This window comes from Mustela erminea, chromosome 8 (assembly GCF_009829155.1).
Source record: "Mustela erminea isolate mMusErm1 chromosome 8, mMusErm1.Pri, whole genome shotgun sequence".
Classification (NCBI taxonomy): Eukaryota; Metazoa; Chordata; class Mammalia; order Carnivora; family Mustelidae; genus Mustela; species Mustela erminea.
Genome location: NC_045621.1, coordinates 16,197,321 through 16,217,949, shown reverse-complemented (window position 1 = coordinate 16,217,949; position 20,629 = coordinate 16,197,321). Strand labels below are relative to the sequence as shown.

The window sequence follows — 20,629 nt, the reverse complement described above, 5'->3', positions numbered from 1 at the left end:
TTTGTTTCACCATACACCTAATTAAAATCTTTCAGTTTGACCTGAAAGACTGTAAGTGATGAAGTGAATTTGTATTGCTGGGAAATATGAGCCAGCACTTCCTGGCCACAACCAACATGGTGCCTCCCAATATGGCGCCTCCCAACCCAGAGGCACACCCCTGAACTGATGAGCTTAACATGGGGTGGACTGCGGGATACTTTGCAGTTGTGTTCAGAGCCGGCCATGGGGACAGGACATCCATTCCTGAGCCTCCCATCTTGGTCTGTGAGTTGGAGAAAAGTGACCGAGCAATTCTTCCAAGCAGCTGACAGGGGTGACATAAACAATCCCTTATCAGTAATAAGTTCTCAATTTTGCAAATGATTTATCTTCTACACCTTAGAGTGGCTTCAAGTTTCTCTAATAACATCTCTCACATTCCTTGCCTACTCCTAGTGTCCTAATGTGTCCCTCAATGAAAATCTTATTTGAAAAACAATTTATACCGTCACAATAATTCCAACCAAGCAGAAAGAAATAAAAAATAAAATGTTCCTTTCTCCTTTGCACTAATAAGCTCAACTTCCCAGAAGTCACTGCTTCATGACACTTCTATTCTTGGCTCTTTTGGTGGCAAACTGCATATAGACATTCCTCTCTGTGTGTTCAGATGTAGCATCATTTGACTCTCTTCTCTGAAGTATGAGGCATTTTCCTCATTTGCAACTCCCTTCCTTTCTCCTCTAGCCACTGCTCTTCCTCTCTCACTGCTCTCCAGTTTTTGCTTAAATGCTGCTCTGTTTAACACTGGACTCCCATTCTCACCTGCAGACACTTCCATTCTCCAAAACTCCTATCACTCCCTAACACACCACAGAAATAACTCATTTATTGTGTTTATTGCTTGTCTCCCTCCAGGAGTAGATAAACAACAGGAGAGCACGAAGTTTTTTTGTTGTTCGCTGTTATATTCCCTGTAGCTTCAAAACTGCCTGGCAGACAGATAGGTATTCAGTAAGTATTCGGTGAATGGATGATTAGATTGATGACCATTTTATTTTTTAAAAACCTACACTTGCTTGGCCCAGATGGTCCAGCCTGTACCTCTCATCACCCCACCATGGAAGACAAGGATATTAACATGAATACACATTCTATTTTTTGCATCTTTCAAGGTGATTTTGTTTTTTGTTTGGTTTTGTTTTGCAATAAATAGTTCATTTTCAGTGTTGTATTCCATTATATGCCTATACCACAACTTCTTTACCATTTTATCATTAATGGACATTTGAGTTCTTTTCAGTTAGGGACTAAGAAGAACAGGGATACTGTGCAGTATATTTTGGCAAACATCTATATTCTTTGCTGCTGAGTATTACCTACTTTAAGACTAAAATGGCAGAGCGATAGAGAATGTGGAGGTTCACCTCCAGTAGATACTGCTGCACATTTTCCCCCAAAATGTGGAACTAACTGAACCTCAGGTTATTAGTGATGAGGGCTCTAGTTACTCCACAGGCTCACCAACACCTGGTGTTGTCTTTTTCATTTTAGTAATTCACGGATTAGTAGTAATCTTCTACTGAAAAAATAAATTTAAACCAACTTTTTTTTTTAAGATTTTATTTTATTTATTTGACACAGAGAGAGAGATCACAAGTAGGCAGAAAGGCAGGCACAGAGAGAGGAGGAGGCAGGCTCCCTGTTGAGCAGAGAGCCTGATGTGGGGCTCGATCCCAGGACCCTGAGACCATGACCTGAGCCAAAGGCAGAGGCTTAACTCACTGAGCCAACCAGGCGCCCCTTAAACCAACTTTTCATTTTGGACTTTAAATTTGTAAAAAGTTGCAAAGATAGTAGTGTCTAATATTTCCCATTTTAACATCTTACCTAATCACGGTGCATATGTCAAAACAAATGAGTTATTCACACAGGTTTATTAACTAAGTTACAGGCTTCCTTCAGGTTTCCTTTGTTTTCTCACTAAGGTCCTTTTCTGTTTGAGAGTCAATCCACTATACCATGTTGTATTAACTCATCAAGTCTTTTCTGATCTGGGACAGTTACTTAGTCTTTTCTTACTGTTCTTGACTTTGGCAATTATGATGAGGGCTGGTCAGACATTTTGTAGAGTGCCCTCAGTTTGAGTTTGTCTAATGCTTTTCTCAAGATGGGCCTTGAGGATGAACATTACTGAGGTGAAACGTTCTGTTCATCCCATCATAGGGAATATATCAGCTGACTTCTCCATGGTGATGGTAATCTTGATCAGTTGGTTCAGATAGCACTGGTCAGATTTTGCCACTGTACACATTACTCCCCACCGCACCATAGCCTATACTTGGAAGTGAGTCACTAACCTCAGTTTATACTCAAGGGGGAAGGAACACGTATATATTATTTGAACTCTTCTGTAAGGAAGATTTGTTCCTCACCACCACCATTAACACTTTTATTTATTCAATCAGTTATTTATTGGTATCAGTATGAACACATGTATATTTACTTTATATCTTGGATTATAAACCAATACTACATTATTTTGTTGTCAATTTTGCATTAATCCATGAAGATTAATGAAATTGAACCCTTTTTTATATATTGATTGGTCATGCAAGTATCTATTTTATTTATTTATTTTTATTCATTCATTTATTTATTTATTTATCATGCAAGTATCTATTGTTAGAATTCTATTTTTCTCTTAAATTATCAGCTTCTCTCTTATTTCTATGAGTTCTTCATATACTTTGGGCATGGATTTTTGTCAAATATATGTATTATAAATATTTCTCAGAATCTACAATTGTTCTCACTATTTTAATGGCATCATTTAGCAGACAGAATTCCTTAACATGATCGATATGGTTAGCTCTTTATGTCTTGTTTTAAAAATTAGCCTAACTCTAAAGTAATGCATATATCTCCATGTTGTCTTCACAGTTTGTTACTAGAACTAAATATAAAGGAATGGCAAATACAATCTGTCTTGCACTGATTTTTGTGTAAGGTGTGAGGTAGGGGTTAAGATTATTACTTTTTCTATATAAATATTGAATTGGTTCAGCATCATCCCTTCCCCAGTGCACAGCAATGTCAAATCTGACATAAAATAAATGGCTATTTGTGAGGGTCTATTGCTAGAAATTTTTATTCTATGCCATTCATCTCTCCTTGTGCCAAAACCACACTGAATCAATTACTATAACTTTATAAATCTTGGTGTCTGGTAAGGTAGCTCCCTCCAAGTTTTTTGTTCTTCTCTAAGGCTGTCTTGTCAATTCTACTCTAGCATCATTTTTTTATCTTGTTGTTCCTTAACTGTCTGGTGAGCAGTGGTTGCCCACTTGTATCTCTGTATGAAGTACTCTGTTACTTAAGAATAACAAGGAGCTTCAGTTTTCTCAAAGCATGTTCACTGACAGGTCTCACTTTAACAGGCATGAACAGGACGGCAGGCAGTCAGGCTGTCCACCTGCACCCAGCCCATCTCTCAATGCCAACAGAAAAAGACTTGACTCTTGGGCAGCCTGAAATTTAAGTCATCTATTAATCAGATTCTATTTACTTTCCATTTCCCCTTCTTTCCATTCCCAGTGGTTTTATTAATCCATCCTCTCCCTTTATTTTTGACTTTCATTTGTATGAAAGTTTGGGATGGAGGAGACACAAAAGAAATATATTTAATCTACTTTTTGAGAGCTGAAAGCTGATGTGCTTTCCTGATTTACTTATAAAGGTGGTGGAATTATAGTCAGCAAGACAGGTATATTACATAAAGGTGGGTCTTAGATTTCAGTGCATGGTATACATAAATATCACCCATGCTACGTCTCAATTAAAAAAACACAAAGAATGAAAAATGTTGTACTGAACTGTGAACACCTTGAGGGAAAAAAAAGTATATTTTAATTTCTATTTGATTTCTATATTTCAATAGGTAAGTTCTATGCAAATCATATTATCACCTGTTAACTTTAAAGCATTTTTGATCTATACCAGCATCTCATTAAAAAAAAAAAAAAAAGTGCGGCACCTGGGTGGCTCAGTGGGTTAAACCGCTGCCTTCGGCTCAGGTCATGATCTCAGGGTCCTGGGATCGAGTCCCACATCGGGCTCTCTGCTCAGCAGGGAGCCTGCTTCCCTCTCTCTCTCTCTCTCTCTCTGCCTGCCTCTCTACCTACCTGTGATCTCTCTCTGTCAAATAAATAAATAAAATATTAAAAAAAAATAAAAAAAATAAAAAATAAAAAATAAAAAAGTCACCTAAGAGACACTTGGACTAGATATTTGCACTGCTTGATCTCCATGTTGCTATCCAGGCCACTTTTAAGCCCTATTTTGGCTGCCAAGAGGCTGACTTCCATTCAGTAACTCAGGCCATCACACTGGCCAGTTTCCCTCTTGCTGCCTATTGGGTTTGGCCATTAGGAAGGACCATCTGGAGATCAGAAGATAGGAACAAAGGGGTATTAGGATGTTTATCCCTCACTGGGCTCCCCCAATCTTTTTGAAAGTGGCAGCACTGGGCAACTTGAGATCACAGGCTCTCATCCCTAAGGACCTCTCTTCCATATCTACAGCTCTCACCAGACTGGGAAGAATTTACTCCCCTTGCCACTTCTGGGCGTGGGCTGATAAGGGTTCTCCCAATCTTTTCAGGACTTGAGTGCCTTACTTTCATAAATAATCCCATTATTAAACTGTCTTCAAATGCACCTTTGCGATGCCATTTGTTACTTATTGGCACCCTGACTGACTTAGTGTTCTAGGTCAGTTGGATGAGTGAAACAACATTACAAATAAATTCTTCTTCCCTTGTGTAAAGCTACTGTCAAACATAAACAGCATGTACTTACCAACTGTAAAAGAAAATTCTCATGAACAACATGCTGAATCAGGGTGAGGACATGAAAGTAAACACTTGCATTAAGATAAAAAGAATCAAAGCAATTACCCTTCTACAAATCTCTAAAAACAAGCGCCAAGGTATTATATGAAAACTCTGCAGCAATTATACTATTTTGATTAATGTCCCTGAGTATTATTTTGACTTCAAGAAATAATTTTACCATTTATCTTTTAAGACTGAAGAGAGGAAAAACAAATTTAATTTTATGGCTTAGGAGAAGGTATAAGATGACCAGAGTCTGCATTTATGAGAAAGAGAGAACACAGAAACAAGGGTTAAAAGTGGGAAAAAGAGAGAACAAAAAACCAGACCAAAACATTATTTAGATAAACACAAGGAGATTTTATAATTTTCTGCCAAATGATCAATAATAAAGTTAGTGATAAAAATAACAGTGACTTACCACTTATTACATGGCAGGCACTATTCTTTTTTTTTACGATTTTATTTATTTATTTGACAGAGAGAGATCACAAGTAGGCAGAGAGGCAGGCAGAGAGAGAGGGAGAAGCAGGCTCCCCATTGAGCAAAGAGCACAATGCGGGGCTTGATCCGGACCCTGAGATCATGACCTGAGCCGAAGGCAGAAGCTTAGCCCACTGAGCCACCCAGGTGCCCCACGGCAGGCACTATTATATGTGTTTTATATATGTAGATACATGAATGCTTTTGATGCTCACCAACAACTCTATTCAGTCATTACTGATATTACCTATGATCTATATACAGACACACATGTAACATACACATTTATATGTGTATATATGTATATATGTGTATGTATGTATATATGTGTATATATGTATATATAATGGAATACACACACATGCACACACAGAGGGGGAGAGAGAGAAAGAGGTTTATTTACACAAGAAACTGAGACATACTGAGGTTAAATAATTTGCCAAAGATCACCTAGTTGTAAAGGGGAAAGTCATATTTGACATATGCTCGTGCTCTTAATTTCTAGACTATACTTTGGTAAATATATTTACACACTGTTTCATCTATATCCTTCTTTATCCCTTTTGGAATTAATGCTCATTAAGATACTAGAGAAAAAACAAAGTCAAATATATTCAGGTTGCATTCTGCATACTAAGAAGAGAACCAATTTTTAAGAAGACATGAATCATAGACAAGAATTTTGCCTAACCTCACATAACTTTTCACCTTGTAAAGACAGAACATTATCATATCACACTTATGACAACTACCAAACAAATGTTAAACATTATTTTTAAAAATAGGGCAATAAGGGAGTCAAGGAAGTTCTTTTAAACAAAATTAATTCTTGAGTAAGTTTTTGAAGAAGGTGATAATTGGTCTGAAAAGGAGAAAACACACAAAATTTGTTCTCTCAACTTCTCTAAGGAAATCGTCCAAGATGGTCAAGATGCTCCTTCTCAATACCGTATACAGTGGTAGATGAATTCCCATATAAGACAATCATATTTAGACAGTTTGGACACTCAAATGGAGAATGGTGTTTTGAGTAAGAATAGAGGGACTGAAAAGAGAGCTTTAACTTTCTGCATCATATAAATAAACCAGGCTGAGATATAGCTTATAGATTTGGAGAAGAAACGATCACCCTTAGGAGTCCAGTCAGTAATTTATACGGCACTCAATGAAAAAAGCAGCAAGGAGTGGGTCACTGACATGTACCTCCTGTCTAGGGTACAATTAATTCTTCTGAACGGTGCATTTACTGAAAGTCACCAGTCATCTCTAACTTTACCACCTAAAATTAAAAGAATACATTTGACTGGGGTGTCATTGGAGAAGGTTAGATAGATGGATGGATGGATAAATATTCATCCATCAACCCATTAGGTCCTTGAAGAATTTCCTTGGGAAGCACAGGACACTGTTAGTGGTGATGGAAAGATGTGGCATCCTAGTTATTTCTGATCACCTAACAGGAGATAAAACTAACAGTTTTATCCCAAACTAGTAAGCGAAAATTGCACAATCACATATAAACCACAAACTTGAAGTTTTATTATATCTAAAACCTCTCTGTCAAACAAAGACCCAAATAAAAGGCAATTAACCAAGGTTTGGGGAGACATCACGCATGACTAATGGCACACGGCAAAGCTCTTTTTGCACATCTAAATCTACATATCAGGTAAAGCCTTCTTCAACTATATAAGGTTGTGTAATTGTATGCTCTGTGATATTATAACCAGAGTTGTAAATTATAAAAATGGAAATCTAACCAAGTTAAGAGATTCACCCAGTAATTTATTTTAAGTCAACTAGATTGCTAGGGAATGAGAAAGCTGCTTGGGAATGAGTTCATGGCTCGTGCTATTTTATATTCCTCTGGTAGCCTAGCGTAATACTTCTCCTCTATTGAGCCAGCAATAAATAATTATTGATTACCTGAAGTCAGTGACAGGCACACCACCATCTTCTGTAGCAATGACATCAGATAGACTGATTTCCATAACTACATTCTTAAGCCCAATCATCAGAAAAGAGCAGATGTTAGCTGTGCAAAGGCTGAGCTCTTGGCCATGAGGGCAGTTAACTGTAATACCCAACTCAAGTCGCGAGGTCAAAGGACATTATTCCTGAACTGTGACTAAAATACAAAGTTTGCCTCATGCTTTCAGGTCTCTGGGGTAGAAAGTCTATTTGTTTTAAAAACAGAAGGAGAGCTTAATTGATCATCACCATTCTGCAGAACAGATGACACAAAGCCATTCAGCTTGCTGCCATCCGTGTCATTTTTTAGAATAAATAGTGCAAAAAGGTATGGAAATGCCATTCTTATCAACAGTTTCAAGAAACATGGACATTGAGGCAGTGGCTTCTTTTAACTAATATCATCTTAAAACCCCAACTACAAGAGCTATGATTTTTTAAATAGTTTGTGGTTAGGCAAGAAGTCTTCTAACTTATTTTCCTTGATCGTGCCATATTCCACACACATGCATTAAGTAATCCTAGCCAAGCCTTCCAAATAAATAAAAAGAAAATAAGCAAGAAGTATCACATAATTTCCTTTAATTTTACACACAGGGAAAAAAAAAAAGTCCCAAATGTAGAGTCTCATATTTACATAGAACAGTAATCAAGATTTTTCTGATATTTTTAGGGGGTTACCTGTATTTCCTCATAGTTATTAAGATTTTCCCATCAGGTCCATGAGTAAACAGAATGGGCACCATTCTGTGTGTACCATACGATATATGCATTGTTTCAATGATAAATTGACGGACTGTGGTGGTCGTATCTGGGAAGTTGTCTTCTTTTATCTGGTAAACATTTTGAAAAGGGTAAACACAAGAGAGATAGCTTTCTTATGGCAATTGCTAAGCAAAGGCTGTCACCTTTTCTTATCACCTGGAGATGTGAAAATGAAGAGATCAAGCTGTTTCAGTACTTTTACTTTCATTTAGCCAAATCAAGATCATAGCAAAATTTCCAAGTAGGTACAGCACCATGAACTAAGCAAATATGTGTATATTGGGGCATAATTTATCATATGGCTTTATCAGATAAAGCAAATGAGAAAATCCTGAGCCAGTCATAAAAGCGTGTCCAACTCCCACTGACTTGTCCTTAAGATGGATCTTGTGTAAATAATTAAATTAGTCCCCCAGATGGGTAGAAAAGGGGGGAGGGAAGTGTGTGGGCATGAACACACACACACACACACACACACACACACACACACACCCCTTAAAGGCTAAAACCTTACACTTAAGTCATTAGTATAAATGAGGCTTTACCATATTCTGAATTGTAGCAAGATTCGTGAATTTCACACTGCAAAAGAAAATCAGCATGATTATCATAAATAATTTGGTTAGATGTGATTAGAAATTTATGAGAAATGTAATCTTCAGTCACAAAGAATTATATATTTTAAAATCTGAATCCTATTGTTAGGAATGTTTAATACAGGTAAGTAATTTGAAAGCATTTTGAAAAAGGTGTATGGAACCTTAGAAGGCTCTGAAAAGCAGAACCTCTATCCAGAGAACGGAGGACCGTTCGGTCCTGTGCTGTCTGGCTGTCCCAGAAAGGAAGGGTTAGAAGAAAGGAAGATGGGAGTCGTGATGGCGGCTGGGAAGGGGGTAAGAAGAGACCATGGGTATGTGTCTGTGCTTGTATGTGTGTGTGCTGGGGGGCTGGGGAGCGGTCTTCCCCTTCTTTTATTAAAAGAACAAACAGCAAATGATTTCATCAGTGGCCCAAGGAACTATGAAAAGTTGAGTATGACAGTATGACTGAAAATATTTTCACCACACAGGGAGTAGGCCTTTGCAAACACGGCCTCACTGGATTTACTATTAAAAGCAGTGTGCAAGGGAGGCCTCAAAACCCAGGGGTCTAATATCAAGTGAGCGGTAGGAAGGTGACCTTTCATTCCGTTTGTTTATGAGAGGATCTGCAGACTCTGTCTCAGTGTGGGTCCAGCATGGGCAAGAGGCCAAAGGGGAGATGGTGAACTCGGCAGATTTTTTTTGTTTTTTTGCTTTTTTTGAGGACATATAATCAACTTAGAAATTTATGCTGGAAAAGAACAAGAGTAAAAACTTGTTTTTTATATGCTATCTGTCATTTCTGGGTGAATGGCTAAATGCAAATCCCCTTTAATATTTTTTTCTATAGAGTACAACCACCTTAGTACCAATTTAAGCACTAGATTTAGCCATTGGATACAGCATGCAAAGGAGAACGGAATCATGTAGTTAAAAAAAAAATTAAGACAAAATAAAAAGCAAATCTTGATAGAAAACAGAAACGTGAAAATAGCAGTTCTGTTAGGATGATGGTAATGTTTCTTTCTTGTTTAATATTCTATAACAATAAATAATATCTCACTTAAAAGACATTTATAAGAATACAGAATATTTTCAAGCAAATCTCACTGTTATTTTTATAAAATGTTATAAACTGATTGCCTGTCTATGAAGTGTGCCTATATGGACCACTCATCTGCAATTACTTAGAAAAGGTAATGCCAAGTATGCTGGAAAGTTCTTATTGGAACTATTACTCACATCTGTACTTCACTAACAGAAACAAAAATGACTCCTGTGTGGTAATTACCTTTTAGCATTTGTTCAGGAGTTGCTTGTCTTTAGGTATTGATTTTATTTTTTCATTCAACCAAGTACCTCGGGCCCTTTCTGGAGTATTAAAACATTTTAAAATATTCAATATATAATCTGACTCCCGCCACTCCTGGCCACTTTCACCTTCTGTGCAAACAAACTCAAATAAAAACCAAAACATCGGGAAAAGAAGAATGATGCCAGAAACGGGTTAGAAACGCCGTGACCGCCTTCATCCCGATTTAGTCCCTGTCGCACCAGAAAGCATGCACACACTTTGTTGACTCTATGGCTGTGACTGATTGATGATGGCCTGGCAAGGTTACCATAGCTAATTACAACATCATTCATCTAAGCCTGCATGGGAAGAAAATACCGGGCTCGCGGGGAAGAAAAAAAGTTGAAGAAAGAAAAGCTATTCTGTCGCTGTTAACTTTTGAATAATCAACCCCAACAGGAAACAAATAAGATGAAACCCAATGACCAAATTATGACTTATGGTTTCATCCAAGCGAATGACCTCAGTTGCCTGGTGATTTCCACTCTGGTTTCACAGCCCACAGCGGAGAGCTTCTAGCAACGAGGAACCCGCACATGCTTGTATGCTTTGTAGTCCAAATTCAAAGGCTCCGGCAGAAGCCCAGCCCAGCCCCGAGCTTTAGTTCTGCTATGTGTGTGGTGTGACTGTGTTTGTCTAGGGTCAGATGCCAATACTTAAACTCACATTATGGGCACAGCAGCTACTTACACACTGCAGCCTAATTAAAGGAATAAACTTCCCCCTTCTTTATTTTTTCCTGAAGATCAGTGCCATAAAGGGATTTGGTTTCCTTGAAAATTCAGACAAACGTTCCCATATGTTTCCCTTATGAAGTAAATGAGTCAAAATCAGATAGAAAACGGTCACAATTTCCAACACTAATCTATGGCTATATATTCTTTTTTTTTTCTGAGAACTACTGAAAATAAAGACAAGGGAACTCAGTGTTTTGAAAATAATTACATTATAACAAACACACAATCATAATTTCCATTTCAGTTTTGAAGCACAAACACACATGGAAACAATAAAGCGTCTGAGGCACCTTTCAGCTTTCAAGTCTCAGAAGTAAGAATCACTTTCAAATAGCATGTAAGTTCATCTTCAAAGTTTAACATACAAGAAGAGAATAAAGCTAACACTATTTCAAACTCCAAACTTTAATCAGATTGCTTTATATCTGGGTAATATAGATCACAAGACTGGCAACAACCAAGTCCCAAATATGTTTTATCCTGACACACTGTTCAAATTACATTGCTAAAATAATTATAACTAAAGAAAATATTTTCTCACGTAAGCTTGAACCCAAAGTAGCAGTTTCTGTCAGGAAGTACTGAAAAAAATTATCAAAGGATCCAAAATACAACTACTAATTAACTGGGGCCATGGGGCAGAAATTGGCAGGCACATGGAGTCAGATTCAGATTCAGCATGGTATGAATGAAATTCTCTTAAATCAGTCATAGCCCATTAGGGCAAGCAAGGCATATCTTATATACAAGAAAACTGTGGGGCAAGGAAATATGGTAATGACCCATCACGAAGTGACCCAGATGGTCCCAACTCAAATACCCCTTTCTATCAAAATGGCAAATGTGCCCTGATTTATTTATTTATTTATTTATGTTTGGAAAGATGATTAGATTAAAAGATTTACCCGGGCACACTGCTAGATCAAATACTGTAGGGTCTGGGACCAGCTCCACACTACTGGTTCTCAAGGGACAAGGATGGGCCAGGCTTGGGGCCATGATCTCAAGATGTCTTCTGCACAACAGTAGAAGGTCAGGTACCATAGATCTGAAGACAGCACAGGAACTACTGACTGGAGGGCTAAAAGACCCTTACTCTTCCAAATTTTAAACTTCATGTCCTAATATGTCTGATGTACAGAAGGCCCTATGTACAGATACTTGAAATGTCAAAAAGAGTACAACAGTATCCGCAACACAGAAAAGAAAATCACCTCCATATCCCATTAGTATATTGGTTTTGGTGCACTTAACCCTCCAACACACACACTTGAATGCGTGCAGGTGTGTGCAAACCTACAAGTGTTGAGGAGACGGAAGTAAATTCTTTTTTTTTTAAACTTAGAGAGGATTTAAAGGAAATTTTCTCCATCTAATTTTCTGGTCTTTATTCCCTTATTACCTTTTGGCTTATAGCTATTCATAGTATCTATTTATTAATTTACACTCTATCTCAATTCCAAAAGGATATGAGGTGGTATTTTATCACATACAGTATTAAAAGACATGGTAATTGAAATCTTCAATTAATCCCCAAAATGTCATGAAGTTGAAAGAGCGCTGTACTAGAGGCCAATAGACACAGCGTCCGACACTTGTTCTTTATCCAGACATTTATTTGGCATCAGAGCACACATTTGCTTGTTTGTAAAATGATGTCAATTGTCTAGAGAACTGCTAATTAGAAAATTTTAAGGAAATTTCCAGAACCAGAATTTTACAAAAGCTGTTGTCAGGGGTACTAAGAATTCTTGAGTGGAAGTGGGTTTCTTTACAGTAGGACTTCTAAAGGGCATTAGGATTTTCTGTTGCCTCCTCACCAGCTTTCTGTATTCCTTTCGTCCTTTGTTATGGAACCTGGACTGGATCCTGGCAGAAGAACCAAGTGCCACGCACAGACTCTGGAGGATCGGAGGTTCATGTAACACCGGCGGGCAAGGAGGAGGGTGTTCTCCAAAGGTCTGAGCCCCAAGCACAAGCAAGGAGGGGAATGTATACCCTTCTGCTTCTGCATACTTGGTACTTTCAGTGCACACGGGAAATGGGATAGGAAAGAAGACCCTGGGAGGGCTTTGAGAAAGGGACTGGAATTCCCTTGCTGGTTTGGTCAGCCATCTTAGGGTACAGTTTTTCCCTATCACCCCGAAAGCTTAACTAATCCTATCTGTACAAAGAGCGAATGTGAATAAATTAGAAGAGCATCTAAAACTTAAATGCTCAGTGAATGTCATTTGCTAATTAACTACAATCACATAGTTGTTGAAATCCCAAAACATGTTCAGAGGTACCATAGGGCTCCAAAGAAGACTTGGAAAATTCCTGAACTGGGTGATTTTAAAGTCCAAGTAGACTCTGTGGATATCATTTTGTGCTGTTCTACCTAGTGTTTGTTCTACCATGTCTCTTCTTTTAAATATATTTTTAGGGTAGCAATCTCTAGGTTAATTGTAGGAAGCACTGGCCTATTTCAGAAACAGACTCTTAAAGTGTTAGCCCAAACTAGTAAATCATTCTGCATCAGGACTTAGTCATTTAGCATTACATTAGAAAATCCATTGTGGTGGGGGCACTTGGGTGGCTCAGTTGGTCAAGCATCTGACTTTGGCTCAGGTCATGTTTTCAGGGTCCTGGGGTCCAGCCCCTTGTCGGGCTCCCTGCTGAGAGGGGAGACTGCTTCTCCCTCTCCTTCTGCCCTCCTCCAGCTCATGCTCTTTCACTGTCTCTTTCAAATAAATAAGTAGAATATTTAAAAAAAGAAAAAGAAAATCCATTGGGAAAATAAATGTAAGATATAATTTAGATGAACTGATTTGAAATTCCTCCTGTAAATAAAAATATATACCCCATTAGCTTACAGGGTATATACTGAACCCTTTTAGGTCAGTAGAAGATTTCTTCAATTCATCTTTGTAACTCATTATTATTGAATGAAGTATTGGGAAATAAATTTATTGTATATGTAGTGTACTCCCTTCAAGATGTACACAAGGTTTTATAAACGATCGTATTTGAGCTTGAATTTAAAAGGTGCAGACAAATTCCACCAAGTAGAAAAGAGGCAAAGGGAGGATCAAAGAGAAAAAGTTCCTCTACAAGCACGGAGGCCTGAAAGACAGCAAATTTGGGGAATGGCAAGTGGTTGGTTCTTGGTGCCTACAGGTTAACGTAACTGTGAAAGAGTGGCCAGTAATAAAGGTGGGCAGCGAGGAAGTAGGTAGGTCATGAAGAGCCTGTAAATAAGAACTTCTGGCATATTCTGTACATAAGTATTTCATATTGGTAGAAAAAGAAGAGGGGCCAATCTCTGTGTGCATATATGCTGTTGGCTTTTAACAGAATATTATTAATTATCATCTTGTGTTGGACAATGATAGAAAAATTACACTGGATATCAAGCATATTTTTATTTCAGATACCAATACAATACAAATTTTTGGTGATGAATATGACCTAATCATAAAAATGTGTTGTTTCCTTCTATTTGTTAAATGGTAGCTTGATAAGAGAGAGAAACATGTAAGCTGATAATGACTCGATTCCTCATCTTCTTGAATGGGGCTCAAGAATTTGACAATCCCTGTGTCTGCTCTACCAGCCTATGCAGACGCGTCCAGAACTACAACCGGTTCCAGTGGCCTTGGGAGCGGAATGGGGCGCAGAGATGAAGAACTGGGGCTCTGGTGGTTAGCGTTTTATGCGCAGGCGTTATGATGAATCACTGGGACACAAATGCTACTCCCCCTCTAGCCACCCACCTCCTTCACCTAAGCAGGATCTCAGACAGGGTCAGAGAGCATGACTGGTCCCATCTGCGCGGCCGCCCTGAGCATTGCCTCTGCGGCCAGGCATATCCCTCCGCGCTCGGTTGACGTCTGCCCCATCTATGACCACACCCTTCCCCACGGCAACAAAAGGAAAGATACACAGAACAGGCAGACACCAAAGCAGGCTGGGTTGCTTCCTCTACTTTTCCAGAGAAACTTGACAAACGTTTTCTCTTCTTTGCTTTTAAAGTTCCAGAAATGAAAAGTACTCAATCTGCTGGACCCAGGAGGGGGGGATAAGGGTTGATTTTTTTTTTTCAGTGTTCATCCCTGCCCAGATTCCTCCTGCTAATTCCAAGGAACCATCTGCATCAGGCTGCTAATGAGTTTGGACATGGCTCTCCGCACACGAGGAAGCCATTGGAAGTTGTTACGCAGGGAGTTATATAATCGGATTTGTGATTTAGCGAGGCAGCTCTAGCAGAAGCCTGGATGGGAGAAAGCAGGCCCTGTGACGAGAGAGGTCAGCTGGAGGCCTCCGCGACGGTCTGAGTGATTCTCAAGCTCTGTCCAGCGGCAAAGGTCGTGAGGCGGAAGGAAGTGAGGCCGGCGAGCAAGGGGAGGGTGTGGAGGGGATGCCAGGGCTTCAGAGCCCATGGCTGGGAGGCAACACTGACCACCCGGTGAGGGAGGTTAGCTAATCTCATCACCTCACCCACAGTACTAGAGACATGGATCTGAAGCCGGGGAGGTAAGCACTTTCAAGGTTTGGATACATAGTCACAAAGTACACCCCCCAAAAGTCCATCAATTTATTCTTTTATTACCAGCAGATTGGAGGCAGCAAAGAAAAAATGGTTCCTGACACTGGAGCCAGAAAGGGTTCAAATCTTGACTTTGCCATGAAATCACTATAGGACTTTTGGATAAATTACTTTAGTACTACATGACTGTGTCCCCGCCTCTTAAATGAGGGGAGTAACAGAACCCAGCTAAGAACCCTGAGGCTTAAATGAGCTGTCATGGAGTGCCTGGGTGGCTCAGTCTGTTAAGCATCTGCCTTCGGCTCAGGTCATGATCCCAGGGTCTGGAATCAATGATTCTGGGATCCTGGGATCCAGCACCACATGGGCTCCCTGCTCAGCGGGGAGCCTGCTTCTCCCTCTGCCTCTGCCCTTCCACCCCCTCCCCTGATTCATGTAAGCGTGCGCGCGCTCTTTCTCTGTCTGAAATAAATGAAATCTTTAAAAAATTCCCTAAAAAAATGAGTTGTCATGAGCAAAGGATTAAGAACACTTGCTGCACTGCTTTGAGCTCAGGGCCTGGCATGTAGTCACCACTAAAAAAGATTTCTCTCTCTCTCTTTCACCAAAAAAGTAGAAAATTCACTTTTTAAAGAAAAAGAACCTCAGCTTACTTTTCTCCCTGATTTCAACATTATGTTGCTCAGACAATTCAACAAAAGCAGCTGAGAAAGCTTAAGAAAAACATGCCCCCCCCCCAACCTAGAGAGCTCCTAAGGGAAGGCAGAAACAAATTCCCCAGCACAGGCTACTCTAAGGTTCAGCCTTTGAAGACCACACAGTGCTTGCTTATAAATAGAATATTAAAACAAGCGAGAGCAATTTTCTCCTTTCGTCTTCCCTTATTGCCTAATTTCCCTCCCATCCCATTTGCATAATGGATAAAAAGGCATCCATTATGCAAATGAATGATAGGGCGGTGAGGTTGCTGCAGCCACAGACCTCCTCTGTGGATGGGGAAGCTGCCACGGAGCCCTGGGCTGTCCGCACGCATTCCAGAACATCGCGTCACTAGCTGGGTTTCCAAAGGATAGAGGAACATCAGGAAGATTGGAGGTCATAAATTTCCACTTGGTTTATTATAAAAGCGGCACCACAGATGCTTTCCAGAAGATTAGTACCAAATACGGATATTCAGGATTGTGGTATGTAAAATAAACTTTCCAGTCAACATTTTGCTTCAGATGGGAAAAAGCCGGCTCTCTGCAGGACTTCTGTGATTTTAAGCGCACACTCTGCTTTGCAAGGGAAAGATTCCCCTCGCACAGTAGTAAAAGCCTCTGTTCTTCTACCTGGAGAATTAACCTATCTAACAGGTGCTCAGAGCAGTCTCAAAACATATGCACACCTTCAATAGGAATGAAAATTTGTTCTAAGTACCAAAATGTTAGCAGATTTTCAAAAGCTTCATGCTGTGAAACTGACCTAAATTTACCTCCGAGAGGTATCACCAAAAACTGACATTGATCTTAGAGGTGTAAATTCACTGAAACTTGAGAAGAATGTTTATTTTTCTCCCAATGCCTTCAAAACAAAAATGAGGAATTCTGAACAAAATTATTGGGTGGGTTGTTCTTGTGTAAATAAATCAGTAGGCTAGAATTAAGAGACTAACTTCAAAATGTTTTCCCGGAAGTCTGAGATACAGAGTAAAAGAAAAAGAAGGTGAGGAGAAAAAGAAGGTGGCTGAAACAGAAAAAGTGGCCTTTATTCCTAGTCTGAATTCCTTGATAAATGTTAGCTTTTGCCAAATGACACTCTTCAGAGAGTTTTTTTTTTTTTAAGTGATCCCCCTAGGGTACAGATGAACCCCGTCACTTACAGACCAGCCTGTCCTGTAGGATACTTCAAGACCACGCAATTCAGATCCACCCGTCATTCAAGGAGAAAAAACCAAACCAAACAAAACAAATGCATCCCCTTGTCTGAGTGTCCACAGCTACAAAGAGCTATGTAAAAATAATTTAAAGACAAACCAGATTTTTCAAGAAAGATACTAAGAGGATAAGTCATCTTATAGAAGCCACTCATAATCAGCAAGATGACATATTTTAAGCAAGTGAAGAACATAATAGTGAAGATACACATACCTAATTTCAGAGCAGAAGGGGTCACTTCAATTTCCCCACCAATTGGTTTAAACGCAGCCAACTGGGCAGCCACTTCCGTCTCAAAGGCATCTGGGCTCTGCCGGCCTGCAGGGTTTCCGCTGGGGCTCTCAATCTTGTGGAGTGGTTCTTGTTCATCAAACACAGCAATCAGCTACAAACAAATCCAACCACACTAATTACTTTGAATGGCATGCATAGCACACAACACTGTTTCTAGCTGATTGTGATCTTTCATGGATTTTAAGGAAAACAGCCTTTGAAAACTTGTAACTTGAATGTTACTGTACCACAACTCCCAATTCAATATTACGTCTGAAAGGACCATGGCAGGACTTCACTAATGGTTTGTCTGTTCTTGAAATAACCGATTTTGGCTAACTCCCCTCGCCACCTTTTCCAACATGCCAGAAAGGACTTCAGTATTTTTTTAAGAGGGTTTCCAGAAATAAAAGTTGAATATGCAAAAGCTGAACAACAGATCTACAAGGTAAAAGAGGACATTCCAAACTCAGAAAGCTAAGATATTACGAAATCCATAATCATCGCTGCCTTTTTAGACACAACCATGACAAACGAGGGTGCATATTTCGATACAATGTGTTCACTTTGTGCACACAGATATCCCCTTTTGATACATCCCTTTAAATTTGTTCTCTTCCTTCCTGATGCTATGTTGACTGGTTTAAGTCCAATGAACGTCAAGTCCAATGAGACTACACATCAGCACTTTTAACCAGATTATTTCCATCTTCGTCTCAGTGTTGTTTCATAGGAGAACTGTTTCTTGTCATTAATATAAAAACATTTAACTGTCCACTTCCAAGTCATTTTTCATAAAGGGCAAGATGTCATAAAATATTCATTGCACAAACACTGCTGTACGAACAGTGAGGACAGTCCTGCTGAAACCATATTTTCGGCCAGCAGACAGCACCACCATAGAGAGACCTCGCACACTGCTCGTCGGGTGATCGGGAGAAGTGCAAGAGTGCATGTAGGAAGCACCGAGGGGACGCTACTGTCAACCCGACAAAGAACGGTGTGTGCAAATCTGAAAACTGCTAGTAAACCTTCAGCTCTTTTTCATTCATTAAATAAAACAAACCCACTTGTGATTCAAACATTTATTCAGAAAAGACACTCGAAGGCCCATTCAGAGGGGAACCTTGTTAGCAATAGTATTAATAACACAAATGCAGGCGTAATCAATCAAAACATCATAAATTCCAAGTTCAGTCTTTCAAAAGAAATGAATACAATTAGGGATATGCAAATTGACTATTCAAAAATAATTTTCATAATTGACTACTCATTTCCAGTATGGAGACTTCTTTAATTGGAAAATCCAACAATCCTCTTACCACAGGAAAGAAATGCTACTCCCAAGGCATTATTTTTAATTCTTGAAATTGAGCACATACATTTTCTATTTTTAATTGGCAGCACTGATGAACTGATTTGAGAGAAGGCTTAAATAGATTAATAATGAAAGATTATTCTAGTATAAAAATAATCAGTAGATCTGTATCTTTCTAATCATCTGGTCAGAGTGAAGAGTTTAACACTTTCAATCTTGTAAAGGAAAATAAAATCAATTTTTAAAATGTGCTGGAAGTGTTATTTTTGTCACTTTTTTGGTGACATGATTATAATTTCAGTTTTGCGTACTGGTGAATTCTAACACATCTGAGTGACATTTATTTTAATTGCCAATCGGCGAGGCAAAATGGCTTATTATACTGGTTCTATGAACACTTGTGTGTAAGTTAAGACTAGTACCTTATTTCTTCTCTTGCTACATCCTTAACGACTACTATATGCACTGTGCCTTAAATATTGGGGAAAAGAGATAAAAAATGGAATAGCATCTAAAGCATAATACAGAATCTTAAAGCTGAAAACTCATAAGTCATTACTTATATCTGTTATATAAACCTTCCTCCTCGAGATACTTTATTGTTTTCCATACTATCATATCCAACGAGTTTATAGCATATGTAATAACAATGGCACATCTATGTAGCAAATGAGAGAACACTACAGTTCATAGCTTCTGTTTTCCAAAAAGATAGACTAAAAAGTAATTGATATCTAAAGACTAAAAAGTAATTGAATCTAGTCTTTTTAAATTTTCCATCCAGGGTTTCAGACCACAGGGTGACTGTTTTCCAAAAAGAAAACTTATACAAAGAGAGGCTCTATTGTCAAATATACGTGGTTTGTCCATTAGGAGGTTATGTCCTAAAGAATATGCTGGACACAGAAAACACAATACATGATTCTTCCCAAAGATGATGCTAAGAAGAACTGGAGCACCCCCGAGTCTCACAATCTGTCTCCCAGTCCCGTGGAGGACAGGAAATATCTCCACGGAGTCTACTCGTGGTGTGAGGATGAATGAATGAATGAGTCTCTACTCCTGTAAAGAAGAGGTTCAGTTCCTGACTCTGTGGTCCCCACAAGGAGTCATTGGCTCCATCAGTGCTGGCTGCTGACTGACTCTCCGTGCCCTCTTAACCTCAACACCCACAACACACCACAACTCACACTCGCTTCAACATCGACAATGGATTTAAACTGTACACACTGCAGGCCCTTATCAGCTAGATTATTTGACTCATCAGAGCATCTACCTTCCTGGGTAACAGAGTTCTTAGCAGACAGGGTTACAGAGATGCATCAATTAACATTAAACCACTGTTCTAGTTCCTCCACAGAAGACATGTGATTTCCAAAGTGTCCGGTGCAGGAAAACGGCCTCCCCTCCCTGAACTTAAACTCATTACAAATTACCTTTCCACACAGATGAGATGGACATGAAAGAAGGAATTCTATTTAAAGTTTTCTGTTGTTAAGGTTTCACCTAGACTAAACTTCTAAGGCATGTGGAAGATTTTTCACTGACATTGTACGGACTGTAGTAACCTAAACGCTATGCAAAATGCAAACAGGCAATACTTCATTTGGATGCCTTCCTCTTCTGCTGCCTTATCCATCTTCTGGTGACCCTTCCGTTCTCCTTCTGCAATGCTGGTATTTTCATGTCACCCAGTGCAACACCAACATTTCCCAAAGACCCCATAATCCGAGATCTTTTCACACAGCCATTATTCCTGATCAAAACTCCTGTCCACACAGATGTCCATCAGTATTTCGGCATCTTATCCCCAGAGAGACAGAGGAA

General features: G+C 39.2%; 1 protein-coding gene across 4 annotated transcripts in view; it reads right to left on the bottom strand.

Moving 5' to 3' along the window:
• The window catches only part of PARD3B (par-3 family cell polarity regulator beta), a 1,046,926-nt gene that overhangs the window by 621,823 nt on the left and 404,474 nt on the right, over positions 1 to 20,629 (bottom strand). For all 4 annotated transcript variants that reach the window (XM_032354007.1, XM_032354008.1, XM_032354009.1 and 1 more), the window contains exon 3: positions 17,425 to 17,596. In XM_032354007.1, coding sequence (XP_032209898.1) covers positions 17,425 to 17,596 — 172 coding nt within the window. The remainder of the gene's footprint in view (positions 1 to 17,424; positions 17,597 to 20,629) is intronic.